Consider the following 15,828-nt stretch of genomic DNA (forward strand, 5'->3'; position numbering starts at 1 on the left):
TTAAACACCCATGTATGAAACACATCATGATCATATTCCAGGATGACAATATCAAGATTCATCCAGCTCAGATTGTGAAATAACGGTTGTGAGGATCATGAAGAATCATTTCCACACATGAACTGATGCTCCTCTGAGTCCAGATCTGAGACTCAGTGAAAGTCTTCATGATGTGCTGGAGGAGACTTTACAGAGCGCTGGACTCTTGCTTTCACAACACAAGATCTTCACCAAATATTGATGCACCTCTTGATGGTTATTTCCATGGTTGTTTAGAAAATAAAAAGCTACACACTCCATCGATTAAGGGTTAGAAAAACGGATGCCAAACATCATAATCACTGCAACAATGATCCAATCATAGACTCTCAAGCATTTGCCTGACAGAGACTTTATTTGGCCAGGGACATATGAAATGGGACTGTAAAATAAAGTGCTACCCAAATCATACAGAAAGAACAAATAAAGAAACAAAAAGGAAGAGAAGAAAGAAAGAGGCTCGTCTGTGATTTGGAGTTTCAAAAGCACACCGAGTGCAGTGAAAACATGAACACCTCAGACTCGTCCCACACGCTTGCAGCGCTCAAAGCCAACCTTTCATCTCACACGCCACTCGGAAAGAGTTTAGCGGAGTTAATGATCTCATTAAGTGCTAATGTCCTCATTAAACAGGGTGGGATGTGGAAACTGGCTCTTACCTGAGCAGACTGCGAAGAGGCTGGTGTGGAGCGCTTTGAGGACGCGGTGTGTGTGAGGCACGACTGCAGACTCACTGACTGAGACTGACCAGAATCTCAATACGCCAGCCGAGCGGACGTGTTTCTGAGAGATTAAAGGAGAACACAAGGCCCGCTAATGTGGAGTGGAGGGTCGTGCTTCATCTCTCTGTGTGCTGTGCTAGAATAACACAGTGGGCAAGGTCGAGGAGAAACACAGATTACCGGTAATGAAAGAAGTGGAGGGTTTTTCTATTGAACAGTGTGATATCAGGGTGGGAGACCTTGTCGTGAAGCCAAGATCGACGACACAGATCCGGTTAAACTCAGACAGGCTCAAGGTCTCGAAACATTTATGAGAAAGGGATTCATTTACGGCAGCCGCTCTATAGACAGGGTCACGCTAATGAAAACGCTGAATCCCTGAGCTCTGCCGCCTTTTCACACTGTACTTTCTGTCGTTTCTCGACACTTCCTTTTTATAATGCATTGTTTACATATGATATTGGACGCCATTTCTCAAGGATGTTCTGCAAAGTCAACATGAAATCAAATTGGACTCTTGTTTACTTTATTATACGTGTTTCTGTTGTTACTGTTGATGCATCAGTGCAGATTAAACAATGCCCGTCTTTGTATCAGATCCCAATTTGTTTCCCAATGGATCAAATAGTCCTTGCCTACATTTTTCGTTGAACTTTTTCAGGAACATTTAAAGACTTTGTTCACTCAAAATGCTGTCGTCCTATAATTCGTACTCGCCCTCATGTCATTGCAAACCCATAAGACTTTCGTTCATCTTAGCAAAAATGAACATTCTTTTGATGAAACCCAAGAGATTCTTGTCACTGGATTGAAAGTTCACTCACCCAAAACTTTGACACTTTAAGACGTTGTGTGACAGTTCATAAAGGGATGGTAAATGATCGCTTTATATAATGAACAGATTTGATTTAGGCTTTTATTCACATATAAACATACATAAAGCACTCAAGGGTGGTAAACAGAAGCTCAACCATAAACCATCTCAGTACAGATTCATATTTGATGTGAATTGATCAATGTTCATTATAGAAAGTGATTGTTTCTCTTCAGAAGAATTGGTGAGATTTGAGTAGACTTAAGCTGCTTGATTCAAATGGATTAATTTTACAATCTCATTGTAAATATGACAATATTCAATATCATTCAATGAAGGGACAGCAAATCAGTGTTTTTGTAGTTTGTGGCAATAGCCAACAATACATTGTACGGGTCAAAATGATCAATTTTTCTTTTACGCCAATAATCATGAGGATATTAAGTAAACATCATGTTCCATGAAGATATTTAGTACATTTCCTACCGTAAATATATAAAACATTTATTTTTGTGAGTCAATGCAGAATGACAAAATTCAGATGATGTATAAATCTCAATTTCAGAAAATGGGTTTTGTGGTCACACATAATGTTATGATAGTGCCACAGTTTTTTATTTGCTTTTATGATGAATTTACTGCTTGCATGCAAACATAGATTTTTTGAATGTTACTCTGACTCTCCCAGTTCAAATGTTGATTTCCTCTAAAAGACTCGGTGTGTTTGTGGAAGCAGTCTGACATGTCCACTTCTGGCTCAGACTCAGTGGTGTGAGTTTGGGACTGTGCTACATGTTTTTCCCCAAAACAAAGGCAGATGGAGAGAGTGTTTGAGAAATCTGTTTTGGAAACTTTACTTTTTTTTACAGTTTTTTTTTTTAAGCTGTCTTGTCCTCTGTCCAAGAGATTGTCTCTGCCTGCAGGCTACATGTTTTTTTATGCCAAATACACATTATATATTCTCATTGTCTTCTTTGTTCGCAGCTCCTGGAGGGCAGTTTCACCTCGCAGGTCAGCCATGAAGTTGATGGTCTTATCTTCCAGCCTATAGGGGTGAGTCTGATACACACACACACACACACACACACACACACACACAGGGACTGCAAATGCAGGGTGTAACTTTGCAGTAAGAGAGAGTAAATAAGAGCGTTTGTTTTATGTTCCTTCAGTTTATGGCAGTAATAATCCATCATCTCTGCTGTATTATACAGTGTGTATGGCCACAAATGCTATCAAGCTGCAAACTAAACTGATTTTTAAACTTATCGTTCAAATCTTAAGAAAAGTCTCAGCCAAAGACAGGCTTTTTGCTTTGCTTGAAGAAAAACATGAATTATGAATGTTGCACAAATATCATATACATATGTGTCATGTGTAACTGCTACACCAGGAATTGGTTCCTCATTATTTGATACACGAGTTTCTAAAGCAACTTGATCTCAACTTTTCTGTAAAACCTGCTGCACAGAATCTACTGCATGCCTTCGTCGTCTGATGATAGTTTATACTTTTTTTTAGCTATTAAAAGGCTTTTTAGTATAACTGTAAAACATCCAGCTTCAGCGCGTGGGTCACTCGTCTTTTTAAACGTATATTTAAATAGTTCATATTGTTGTTTCAACATGAACACTTTCTGGACTGAAGCAACTTTGGTGTACTTGACTATCCGTGCATCATTTTTTAGATGTGTCAAATATGACGCTTTAGCGTAAGGTTTATTTGTTCATCTCTCAATCATTGTATTACATGTTTTAAAACTACAGAGCTTTGTTCATAAAACTAAGCATTTAAATATCTTACTAAGACATGTTATTGGCAGATATAGTGACAGCTGATATTTACATGTCTTTTATGCAAGTATCTGCTGTTGTCTGCTATTAAGTAGTCTGTACTGTTATAAAGATCTCATTGATTTACATTAGTATTTGTCCATATAAATATCAGCAACTGCATCAAATTTCATATTTTTGCTCAGTTTGGGCCTCTGTAAAAATGTTTGGTGTTTTTCTTCCTTGAGTATGAGTTACATATTCTTACTATTACTATCATACCATATTAGCCATAAAACCTGATCTATTAAATATCAACAAAAAACACTGTCCTGTTAAAAAAATTGTTCATCAAACTATTATTTATTATATTATGCTTTTTGAGAGAACAAAGATATTGCAGGTGCACGTTTACATTTATTTAACAAATATATTTTTAGCCTAAATTTCTGTCATAATAAAAAAGGCTGTAAGTCTTGTGAGCATTCTAGCTTTTATTTCATTTCCTAATTTATAAGATGTAAATGAGGAGGGGGGAGTCACAGAATATTGAGACTGAGATATTTACTTACATGAGAAACATGATGCTCAATCAAATAATAATGATAATAAACCCATACTCCTATTGTTCATCTTTCTATAAAATGGGCTGTGCAGGCATTTAAAAACAAATCAATTCCTATAGCCAAACCCCCGAACGTTTGAACCCTCAGAAGAAAGCCCAGGATGCCCACATTAGAATTCACCAGGCATGTGACTTTAAAAACACGGCATCTATGGTCCCAGACAAATTCATAAAAACAAAAGCAGGACCCAGGGGGATAAAGGCAGGAGAGATTCACCGCAGGTGTGCCGGATTAAAAACACAAGCTCGGCATCAATGTGCCTTTGACAGATTAGAAACACAACAGAGGAGAGAGGCGCTTTCAGCTGCAGAAATCATACACATACTCATCAAAACAATAAATATAAAAACAATCCAAAATTGCTCAGTCTTTTTGCAAATGCAAGGTAAAGTTAATACACATACACTCCACATTCCTGTGTGACAACCGATCAATCACATCAATATATTTAAACGTGGGCTTCAGAAGCCCTCTATTTCTCCATAGTAATGTAATCTGCTGGCATCTCTCATTGCTGCTCTTAATGCTGGAGGAAGTGCACATTATCCAGGTGTAGTCTAATATTTCCAATCTTGTATTCAGCGAGCCTCGCATGCGGTGCTATCCTCATTTCCACATGTCCTCCAGCTCCTCATATTGAAGAGAGAATCATGTGACCCTGAAACCAGCATAATGTACAACAGTGAAATCTGCTCTGAGACCGTCATTCCACGTGACCTTTTCCAGAGAGCAGCAGAGGAACACATGAGGCTTTGTACTCGCACACACTTGTAAGCACACACATGCTTTTTTTAATTACTTGTTGTGATTAACTGATTAACTGTGATTTTAATGAAATAAATACTGTCCTGAGGTCAGCCCCAGTATTTCCAGTGATAGTGAAAGGATGGAAAGGTTTTACTGGAGGAATCTCATAAACACTCACATTACACAAAACACAAATATATTTGATATATTATAATTATAATATATAGCTTTAATCACAGGAATACATTTTAAAAATATACATTTATAAATATAAAACAGAAATTTTGAATTGTAATATTATGTCACAGTATTACAGGTTTTGGTGTATTTTTGATCAAATAAATAAGAATTATTTTTAAATTATTCAATTATTATTATTTAAAACATCTTACCGACCCCAAAACTTTTAAACGGTAGTCTACAGGTGAAACTCGTGCAAAAGTTCATTTATTTCAGTAATTCAACTTAAAAGGTGAAACTAATATATAGACTCATCACATGCAAAGTGAGATATTTCAAGCCTTTATTTGTTATAATTTTGATGATTATGGCTTACAGCTTATGAAAACCCCAAATTCAATATTAGAATATTAGGAAAAGGTTTTCTTAAGCTGTAAGCCATAATCATCAAAATTATAACAAATAAAGGCTTGAAATATCTCACTTTGCATGTAATGAGTCTAAATAATATATTAGTTTCACCTTTTAAGTTGAATTACTGAAATAAATAAACTTGTGCATGATATTCAGATTTTTCGAGTTTCACCTGTATATTGTGCAAGAAAAATAAAAACCTAAAATAAATATTTCACATATGGCCTTCCTAAAGACATTGAAAGTAAATCCCATTCATACACAGTGGGGATTCTTATTACTGTAATATAAGGATTTTTTGTTAATAGACATAAATGAAATGCTGCCATATACATACTTAGCAGGGATGCTCAATAATTCAACATCTTTCCCGCATAGAGTCCAACCTAAACCAAGCACTCCTGAAGCAGACGATCAAGGTTGTGGGACTCATTAATATTATAGACAGGTCTGTTGCAGACTTACATTTTAAATCATAGCCTGTCTATTTGCATTCTGTCTTATCTGCAAATTCAGGGGAGAAATATGCTTAGTTGTGTGGCTAAGACAAATTTATCATTTTAATATTTGTGAATCATACAATACAATAGATGTGAAGTAGGTCATTAAAAATGAGCGCTAGACTCTACAAACACAACCGCTGCTCTTGCAAAGTGAGGAACATAATGTACAGATAGTAACTATGCAAAATAGAGCTTGTAATTCTTTTCCAGAGATGTAGATTCTCAAATAACATTCTTACAAATAACATCATGTTTTTGTGTTGGGAATTGTAATATTAGTTTTATTAGTTTTAGTATTAGAGCATTAGTTTTTAATTTTATTCTTTATTACGACATTAAAGTTAACCATCTGTTGGTCCATATGTATTAGTAGTAGGTTCAGTTTCAGAATATTAATTCCATCAAATTGTGCTGCTTATTAATCTGCAGCCTGATGTTTTCCTAAATGTGTCAATAAGACTGTCAAAAAGTGGGATTCGATCTGTCAAGGCGGTTTATATAGAGTAAGACATCAATAGCGCCAAGGCTATTTTATGCTCTACAAAAGCTTCTGTGGCAATTATAAAAAGGACAGAGGAGTCCTGCCTCTGGAAATGTTAAATGACTTTGACACAATGTTGTTGATCAGCCCTCCAGCTACAGGATTTTTATAGAACAAACCCATCCGAATCTCTTTAGCATTTCAAAAAGACAAGCCCATTCAACCCTTTCTAAAGCCCTTGTGTGCATCACTGATAGCCCAGCGTGTCACACTCCCTCTTTGATGCTGAACAATATCCCGTCCTTCTGGTCATTCCCTTTTAGGTAATACACAAGTATTGTAGATGCAAGTCTCCCTGCCACAATTTGAACACGGTTTTGCTCGGTGAGCCGCCTCTGGGGTTTCGGTACCAGGGCGCTTAACTCCGCTGTCTCCTGAGACACCCTTGTTTTACCCGAATCTGGGGGTGCTCTTACATTCACCTTTGTCCAGTGAGATTCAGTCGTCTCAATAGGACTCGCATTCAAGGTTGTTCAACTTTCAATGTGCGATTTCGCCTCGATGACCAATATAAAACTGCTGAGTTTGGAAGTGACCTCTGAGTAACCGGCGTTTCGTGGATCGCTACACTATTGATCATGGACAATGAACCAATGGACAGAATCCCAGAATTTGGTGGGAAAATACATCCAGGACTACAAAGCGAAATCTCCTGTTGCCTGTGTTGAATCCAATGTGCTTTCTCTCCACGTAGAAGCACTGAAATCAGTCGGTATGTGTTTGCTCTCCTGTTAGAGCATGGCGTCCGCAACGTCAAAGTCGTGGGTTCAATCCCCAGGGATCACACATAATGGCAAAATGTATACTTTAAGTGCACTGATGCTTTGGATAAAAGCGTCTGCCGAAAGCTTGGATGTAAATGTCCATTTCACGTAGGACTGTGTTATCAAGAGACAACAGCTGGCTTTCCATTCCACAATGTTTCATTTTTTGGTACGTGCCTTTATGATAATTCGTAAACAGGAAAACACTGAGCTTTTCATCCGCATTACCCTGATGAAGCAGCTGCTTGACCTCCTTGATTTCTCAGGGGAGAGTTGTGTTTGCTGTATTAGAGCGATTAAACATGGGTTTAAAAAGCTGCAGGAGGGAGATGTAGTGCAATAGTTCACATAATAATGATGGCTCAAATACATCACCATATACCTGTGGACAGCCACGCTCAAAACAGTTCTGGCGGGTTGTGAAGACTCACTTTAATGGAGTACATTAGTGCTCCCACACTTCTTCAATGCTGTTGGTTTCATAAGTCGTGGATTTTTTTTTTTTTTTTAAGTCTTCGTTAAAGCATTATAAGCCGTGAACCAAGCCAACATGGTGAATCACAACACTCTGTATACAGTATATTTTAAGTTCATTGCAAAATATGCATATATACTGTATACAGTCGTGGCCAAGTTTACATGCACCTTGCAGAATCTGCAAAGTGTTAATTATTTTAACAAAATAAGAGGGATCATACAAAATGCGTGTTATGTTTTTATTTAGTACTGACCTGAAAAATATATTTTACATAAAAGATGTTTACATATAGTCCACAAGACAAAATAAAAGCTGAATTTATAAAAAAAAAAAAAACTTCATTCAAAAGTTTACACACCCTTGGATCTTACCACTGTGTGCCGTTACCTGTGTGATCCACGACTGTTTGTGTGATGGTTGTTCTTGAGTCCCTTGTCTGTCCTGAGCAGTTAAACTGAGCACTGTTCCCCAAGCTCCTGAACACTCTTCAGTTTTCCGGCATCTTCTGCATATTTGAACCCTTTCCAGCAGTGACTTTGATTTTAAGAGCCATCTTTTCTCACTGAGTACAACTGAGGGACTCGCACACAACTATTACAAAAACTGCAAACATGCACTGATGGAATGAAATAATGCATTAAGCGCTGGGGGTGACATTTAAAAAAAATTGAAGATCAAGGTAAATTTTATTTTTTTTGTCTTCAGGAAAACATGTACGTATCTTCTGTAACTTCTGAAGGCCAGTACTAAATTAAAATATAAGAAAAATGTATTCATCCTGTTCAAAAGTTGATTACGTAAAAAAAAATTCTGCAACTCTGATTAGTGGAATTTTCTGTGCAGCATCATGGGTAATGTAGTGTTTGTACATAATCCATTTTTGCCAAGTGCATCACAATTTAAATGCAAATTTGAATGCGAGTTTATTCGCATTTCAATCGTTTCCATTCAGGATTTCTTATGTGCACTTTCAAAATGTGCATCGAGCTTGTCTGGAAACCCAGCTGAAGCATCTCCCTTGTGTTTGGAACAGAACTTTGTATCTACATTAAAAAAGGCCAACAGAGTGAAAGTTTCTATATTTTGTGTTGACTTTCCCTGGTTTGGCAATATTAGGGCTTCTCATAGCAGGGAGGAGGAACACCCAGTTTCCTGAAGATCTCAACAAGAAGGCAGTTTAATTTGCCAGGCACAAACAATCCTCCTGCGTTATCCCCTTGCTCATAAAATGATTGTTTTTGTTTCAGTAAATTTTAGCAGCAGCTCTATTTGCCAACAACTTATTATATTGTGCTATAAAAAAAAGTGTATTTAGAGCATCTGCAAAGCCATTTATTTTCTGAGAAATGCCATTTTCCTCTTCAATTTTGCACTAAAAATGTGTTGTCGTTTGTCAAGACCACTTTTGTAAACCTTGAATCCCCCCATTTTGTACAAAGACAAGTTTCTGATGTGTTAATCTTCCTGACAGGTGTAGTTTTACAGAGCTTATCACATAATATACGATAGGAGAAAAAAAAAAAACACGCGATATGTGTTTCATGGCCGGTAAATGTTCTCAGTTGGACCTTGCAAAGTGTCCCGTTTGCAATGTGTCAAAACTAAATTGCTCCTTATTATAATAGATGAAGCTGTCTACTCTAAAACACACACAGAGAGACAATGGGAAAGTGACAGCTGTGTTTACAGAGAGTTTATAATAACCCCTCCACACACCAGCCAATCACACATCTCTGCCTCTCATGCTATTGATGACATTTTCAGGGAAATGCCAAGGAGTCACGTTCAGGCGGTAGAAACACACTTTTACACACACACACACACACACACACACACACACACACACACACACACACACACACACACACACACACACACACACACACACACCTGATAAGCAAGCAAAACTAAGTCTTGTTTTGATCTTTCTACCTTTGATGTGCGCCAGGTTACTTCACATCACCTCAGCTGCTCTTACACACACCAGCACACACAACACACACCAGCACACACAACACACACCAGAACACACACCAGCACACACAACACACACCAGCACACACAACACACACCAGCACACACAACACACACCAGCACACACAACACACACCAGCACATCCAACACACACCAGCACATCCAACACACACCAGCACATCCAACACACACCAGCACATCCAACACACACCAGCACATCCAACACACACCAGCACATCCAACACACACCAGCACATCCAACACACACCAGCACATCTAACACACACTAGCACATCCAGCACACACCAGCACATCCAACACACACCAGGACACACACACCAGCACATCCAACACACACCAGCACATCCAACACACACCAGCACATCTAACACACACCAGCACATCCAGCACACACCAGCACATCCAACACACACCAGCACACCCAACACACACCAGCACACCCAACACACACCAGCACACCCAACACACACCAGCACACCCAACACACACCAGCACACCCAACACACACCAGCACACCCAACACACACCAGCACACCCAACACACACCAGCACATCCAACACACACCAGCACATCCAACACACACCAGCACATCCAACACACACCAGCACATCCAACACACACCAGCACATCCAACACACACCAGCACATCCAACACACACCAGCACATCAACACACACCAGCACATCAACACACACCAGCACACCTAACACACACCAGCACACCTAACACACACCAGCACACCTAACACACACCAGCACACCGAACACACACCAGCACATCCAACACACACCAGCACATCAACACACACCAGCACATCAACACACACCAGCACATCAACACACACCAGCACATCAACACACACCAGCACATCAACACACACCAGCACATCAACACACACCAGCACACCTAACACACACCAGCACACCTAACAGACACCAGCACACCGAACACACACCAGCAAATCCAACACACACAGCACATCCAACACACACCAGCACATCAACACACACCAGCACATCCAACACACACCAGCACATCCAGCACACACCAGCACATCCAGCACACACCAGCATACCTAACACACACCAGCACACCTAACACACACCAGCACACCTAACACACACCAGCACACCCAACACACACCAGCACATCCAACACACACCAGCACATCCAACACACACCAGCACATCCAACACACACCAGCACACACCAGCACATCAACACACACCAGCACACCGAACACACACCAGCACATCCAACACACACCAGCACATCAACACACACCAGCACATCAACACACACCAGCACATCAACACACACCAGCACATCAACACACACCAGCACATCAACACACACCAGCACATCAACACACACCAGCACACCTAACACACACCAGCACACCTAACACACACCAGCACACCGAACACACATCAGGTGTTTCAGCATCTTTGATGTCTGGAAAGGAAACGCACATGTAGTGCAGATCACAAAACACGTTTATTAAGAGGCGATTGAATTTGTTCATTACCTTGTTTATTGGAAGGCTGAAGGATGAAATCTACTTAATGAATTGCCAAGTAATTTTTACCAAAAACCAAATAACTATTTAGTCATGGTTTTCATTCAGCTGTGACAGAATTGAGTCCAATCCTCTTAGAAAAAAGTCCTGCCTTGCACAGTTTTGTCACGGAGTGTCCTGTTATTCGTCACACTAGGGAAGCATCGTGGGTTTGCGAATGCGGTTTCAGATTGACTTTAATACTTATCATGAGAACAGTGTCACAGGATGTTTGTAGAAACAGCACTTCGCACGGGGTCAAGGTTTCATTGAGCTTTCAAAATGAAAGCAAAAATACTATAAAATTAGTGTCGCAATGAAAATTCATGAACATGTCGCCCTTGTTTGTTTTATGAAAACTGTATTTCAGATAAATAACTGAGTTACGCGACCAGACGACCGGGCCGGTTCTCCAGTGTGCATAAGGAAATTGCCCTGTGGTAATTGAATATCTGTGACAGAGATAGATGCGCTTAATATCAGCTTTTGCCTGTGGCGTTTGATATCACTCAGCATAGAGGTTACGGCTCTGCTGGCTTTGTGCTGACCTGTGACCTGTCATTTATTCACAAGCTCTTCTTCTCAAAATCTGTCATTAAGAGCGAGGTCAGCAAGGGAAACATATTCATTATGAAATGTTTCTGTCAAGGGTTTGTCAAACGCATCTCTTAATCTTTACAAACCGATATTCCTCTATTATGCCAGCATGCAAAACTGCTCAGTTTATAAACCTACTAATCAGTGTGTTGTCTGAGTGACTAATGGAGAAGTTTGTGTTAAGGAAGACATGCAAACAGTGTGTACAGATATTGTACCATATATGGATATTAAGTATATCTAATCCATAGCCATCCGAACCATTTTTGCACAATAGGCAGTAACACTTTACAATAAGATTTAATTTGTCTAACATGAACTCACATTGAAAAGTAATTCTATTAATTAATGTTTATTTCAACAATTACTTATACATTATTAAAATTGAAGTTGTATATGTCATGGCTGCCCCTAAGAGTCAGCTAAACATTAGGCGACGAGAAAAGGCTTAGTCGACCAAGTTTTAATTAGTCTCAGAACAAAAACTCCACAGGAATTGCAGAAGTCATGCAGTTTATGATGGACAGATTGTTAACACGGCTGGTCCATGTGGTAATTATGTCGGCCAGGAATACAAACGTTCGCCGTTCATTCGTCATCCTCAAACATAGCTTCTCATTTGAGACACAGGAGTGTCCTAACATTAACCACTTTGCATGGCCGCTCGCTCTAACGTTAAATGTGCACTATAATTCGGCGCATGTCAAAGTGATCGTGTGGAGTGTGGAAACTAAATAAGTAGGGGTGTAACTATACCCTCATGTCACGATTCGATTCATATCACGATACTGAACTCACGATACAATATTATTGCGATACTCCAAGACGTATGGTAAAAGGTTAACAAAAAATTTGCTGATTCAAATGCTAAATTTGATTTTACATTGTGTGTGTAAATGAACAGGCTTGGACTTGGTGCTGAAACCCAAAGCACAGGACAATAGAGACACAATCTATTGTGTTCTCTCATATCATAACAATATTCATGATTCTTAAAATAATGTTGGCCACTTTTTATTGGTAACATCAGACATGTGGCATTATCAGGACCCACAAATATTCCAATAGAATTATACATTATATTCAACATTATGTATAGTAGTTTAATGTAGTACCCTAAAACTCAACACTATACATTTGAACTATACACAATACATATTGTCACTATCCACGATACATATTGTTGCATTTTTGTATTGTGATATATTGTGACACCCCTATAAATTAGTAACTTTACTGCATGACGTTTAATTTAACATGTGTTTCTCTCTATATGCACATCCATCCACTATACGCTGTCAGAGTCGTCAGCCGACACACTTGCTTATTAATAAATTATACAAATGTTCAGACAGTCTCCTTTCTGATGTTTTTTTCCCAACACTTTCATAATCATTACTGTTGCCAGTTCGCTGCTCCAATCTTTATGTGTGCGCTTGTACTTTATATTTTAAAGCCTTATTATTATGGTTTAGTACTTCCCTGTAATGTAGAACAATGTTAGCAATGTTACATATAATATTCTTTCTCAGGCCTGAAACTAAAACCATTTTCCAATTCCACCCCCCATTATATATTTAAGTCATTAAATTAATATCATAAACGTGCGACTAGTCGATTAATGACTTAAATAAACGACTACTAGTTGACTGGAAAAATCTTAAGTTGTGGACAGCCGTAGTATTTGTTAATATTATTTAATGGACCTGAGATGACATGAACTAACAATGAACGTTTGTATTTTTATTAACTAATGTTAACAAAGATGAATAAATATACTGTAACAGATAATGCATTAACTAACTTTAACTAATAGGACCTTATTGTAGTGTAACCCAATTGTCCTCACAGACGAATGATAGGTTTTCCATTATAACGGAAACATTGAACAAAGCGGATTATTGAAGTCCAACAGTAATTATCCTGACATTTGTTGGTTATGAATTTGTTTTGAAAGTTCTGCTTTGATGTCTGTAGTGGCGGTGCTTTTAAAGGGTTCAATTTAAAGTCTTAGTAATCTTGGTAATGTTGCATTTTACAAGGCCCTTTGTGGGAACTCACCCACGCAGCACTTGTTTTCTTCTTCAGATTGCTAACAGCAGACCTTTGTCATTGTGCTTTCAAAACATGTTAACCATACATTATGGGCAATCCTTTTATTCTATCATTTTGATAACAACTAAAGCAACAAATATTTTAACATTGTCTTAAGGGCGTCATATCACGAGGATCACAAAATCACAAAGCTTCCTCACCAATCCAAAAAGAGCATTTCTTGAATTGAAACTGCAAAAATGACTCCTGAGCTTTAATGTCAGATATCAGAACCCATCCTCACATGATCAACCATTAGAGCATTTCCATATCAATGATGCCTGTTTCATGACTCTTAAAGGGATGGTTCGAGTCATTTCAACCTAGGGTCCTTTGCACCATGACCTCGAGCCAAACATCAGAAGCGCTAACAATAAGAGAACAATAACAAAGCTTGCATTGTTCCTAGCCGCTCTGAAGATCATTTAGAAGAATCCCAGTGTTAGAAAGTTTGGTCAAGTTAATTTTGAAAATGATTCCTGTTTATTTCAGTCAAATCATAATAGTTGGAGCAGCACATTTTACTGCAACTTTTTATTTTATTTTATAGTTAATATGACCCTTTTCACTAACTAAATAAACTGAGTAGGCGATATCTATCACTATAGAGTACTAGGTTGTTGGGTGAGTAGTCAACTGTCCTGGGCAACGTTTCCCAAAAACATTGCAAGCCTAAGTAAATCCTAGAAACCATGATGGGTCTCGGAAAGCTTTTGTAAATCTCTCCCATTCCCTTCACAGGCCTAATGATTGCTCTGAATTGTGTTGTTTTCGGAGGATCGTTCTGTCCTGTCAGCTTGTACCTGATGGTTTTGTTGTGTCTTTAGCACCAGAAGGAGACTCGGTCAGGCTGTGTCCTAACCAGCCGTGATGAGCAACAGAACATTTTGTTCAGGCACTTGGTTTGCACTTCTGCGGCCCGCTGCGAAATCCTATTCCTCCTAAATCTGACTCTGCATAACTATCTTTTACACATCAACTGTGTTCTCGTTGGCTGAGATTCTGGCATGTCATGCAGCATGTCCACTTTCAGCGAGGACAGGCAAATGACTTTATGCTGAAAGATAAGTTAGGGCACGATTTCAGAACTGTTAATTTCTGAGACAGATGGTGAGATTAATCTAGGCAGTCTTCCACACATTTGTCAATGTCCATCCTTTAATTATCAGATGGAAATGGAAGCAGAAGAGCTTTTGTGTAAATGAGAAGTAAGAGTTTGCTGTGGTTGAAAGCATGTGGACGCTAACAGACAAAACCGTACAGCAACATCATGCATTACAAAGAAGTGAAAAGCTCCAGGTAAACAGGATAGTCTGGCATGAAGGAATGCTAACAGGGTTGCGCTTGTTTCCATGGTGACGCTTCGGGTTTGTGTTGCGCTCTTGATTGATTTTCACCCCTGCATTCATTGCGTTTGACTCCATCAAGGACTAGCGATGCTCTGCTTTTGAGATCTTTGTGTGTCGACCACATGACTGAATACCTGTGTGACTCAATGACTTGATTTGATTAAAGAGACACAATCTAACTGATTTTCAAAATGTTTTGATAAGCCATAAGAAGATCTGCGGCAGCGACAGGACGACCTTGGTCTGTCGTGCTTTAATACAATGCGGTGTTCAAATGCTAAACCTCAAGGCATTTGAGCCGCAGCAGTAACTCAATCCCCATAAAAGCGTTATTGTTCCAGACGCCTTTCACTCTCAGCAAATATGAGTTACATTTTCAGGGCTGACAATCTTCTGCATAACTCAAGTGCTTTCAAAATAATTCTAAATAATAAAAAGCTTTTGATTTATCTTCAGCTGAATGTGTTTTTATCCTTGGCTGTAAAACTTTTTAAAAGTTCTTAAAACATAACCTCAGTTTGACCCTTTACTAAGTCCCACCTTTATCCATCAGTCTTACATTAGCGACCGTTACCTTGTGCCGGACCGAGTGGCAGAAGAGCTGCTGCGTGACTGGATTTAATAGGAGAAACT

At 38.9% G+C, this 15,828-nt stretch overlaps 1 protein-coding gene across 1 annotated transcript in view; it reads left to right on the forward strand.

Moving 5' to 3' along the window:
* The window catches only part of rngtt (RNA guanylyltransferase and 5'-phosphatase), a 121,384-nt gene that overhangs the window by 64,665 nt on the left and 40,891 nt on the right, over positions 1-15,828 (forward strand). Inside the window, exon 12 of the mRNA XM_079639079.1 lies at positions 2,560-2,628. Within this exon, the coding sequence (XP_079495205.1) occupies positions 2,560-2,628 (69 nt within the window). The remainder of the gene's footprint in view (positions 1-2,559; positions 2,629-15,828) is intronic.

The sequence above is a fragment of the Phoxinus phoxinus genome, assembly GCF_949152265.1.
Source record: "Phoxinus phoxinus genome assembly, chromosome: 16".
Classification (NCBI taxonomy): Eukaryota; Metazoa; Chordata; class Actinopteri; order Cypriniformes; family Leuciscidae; genus Phoxinus; species Phoxinus phoxinus.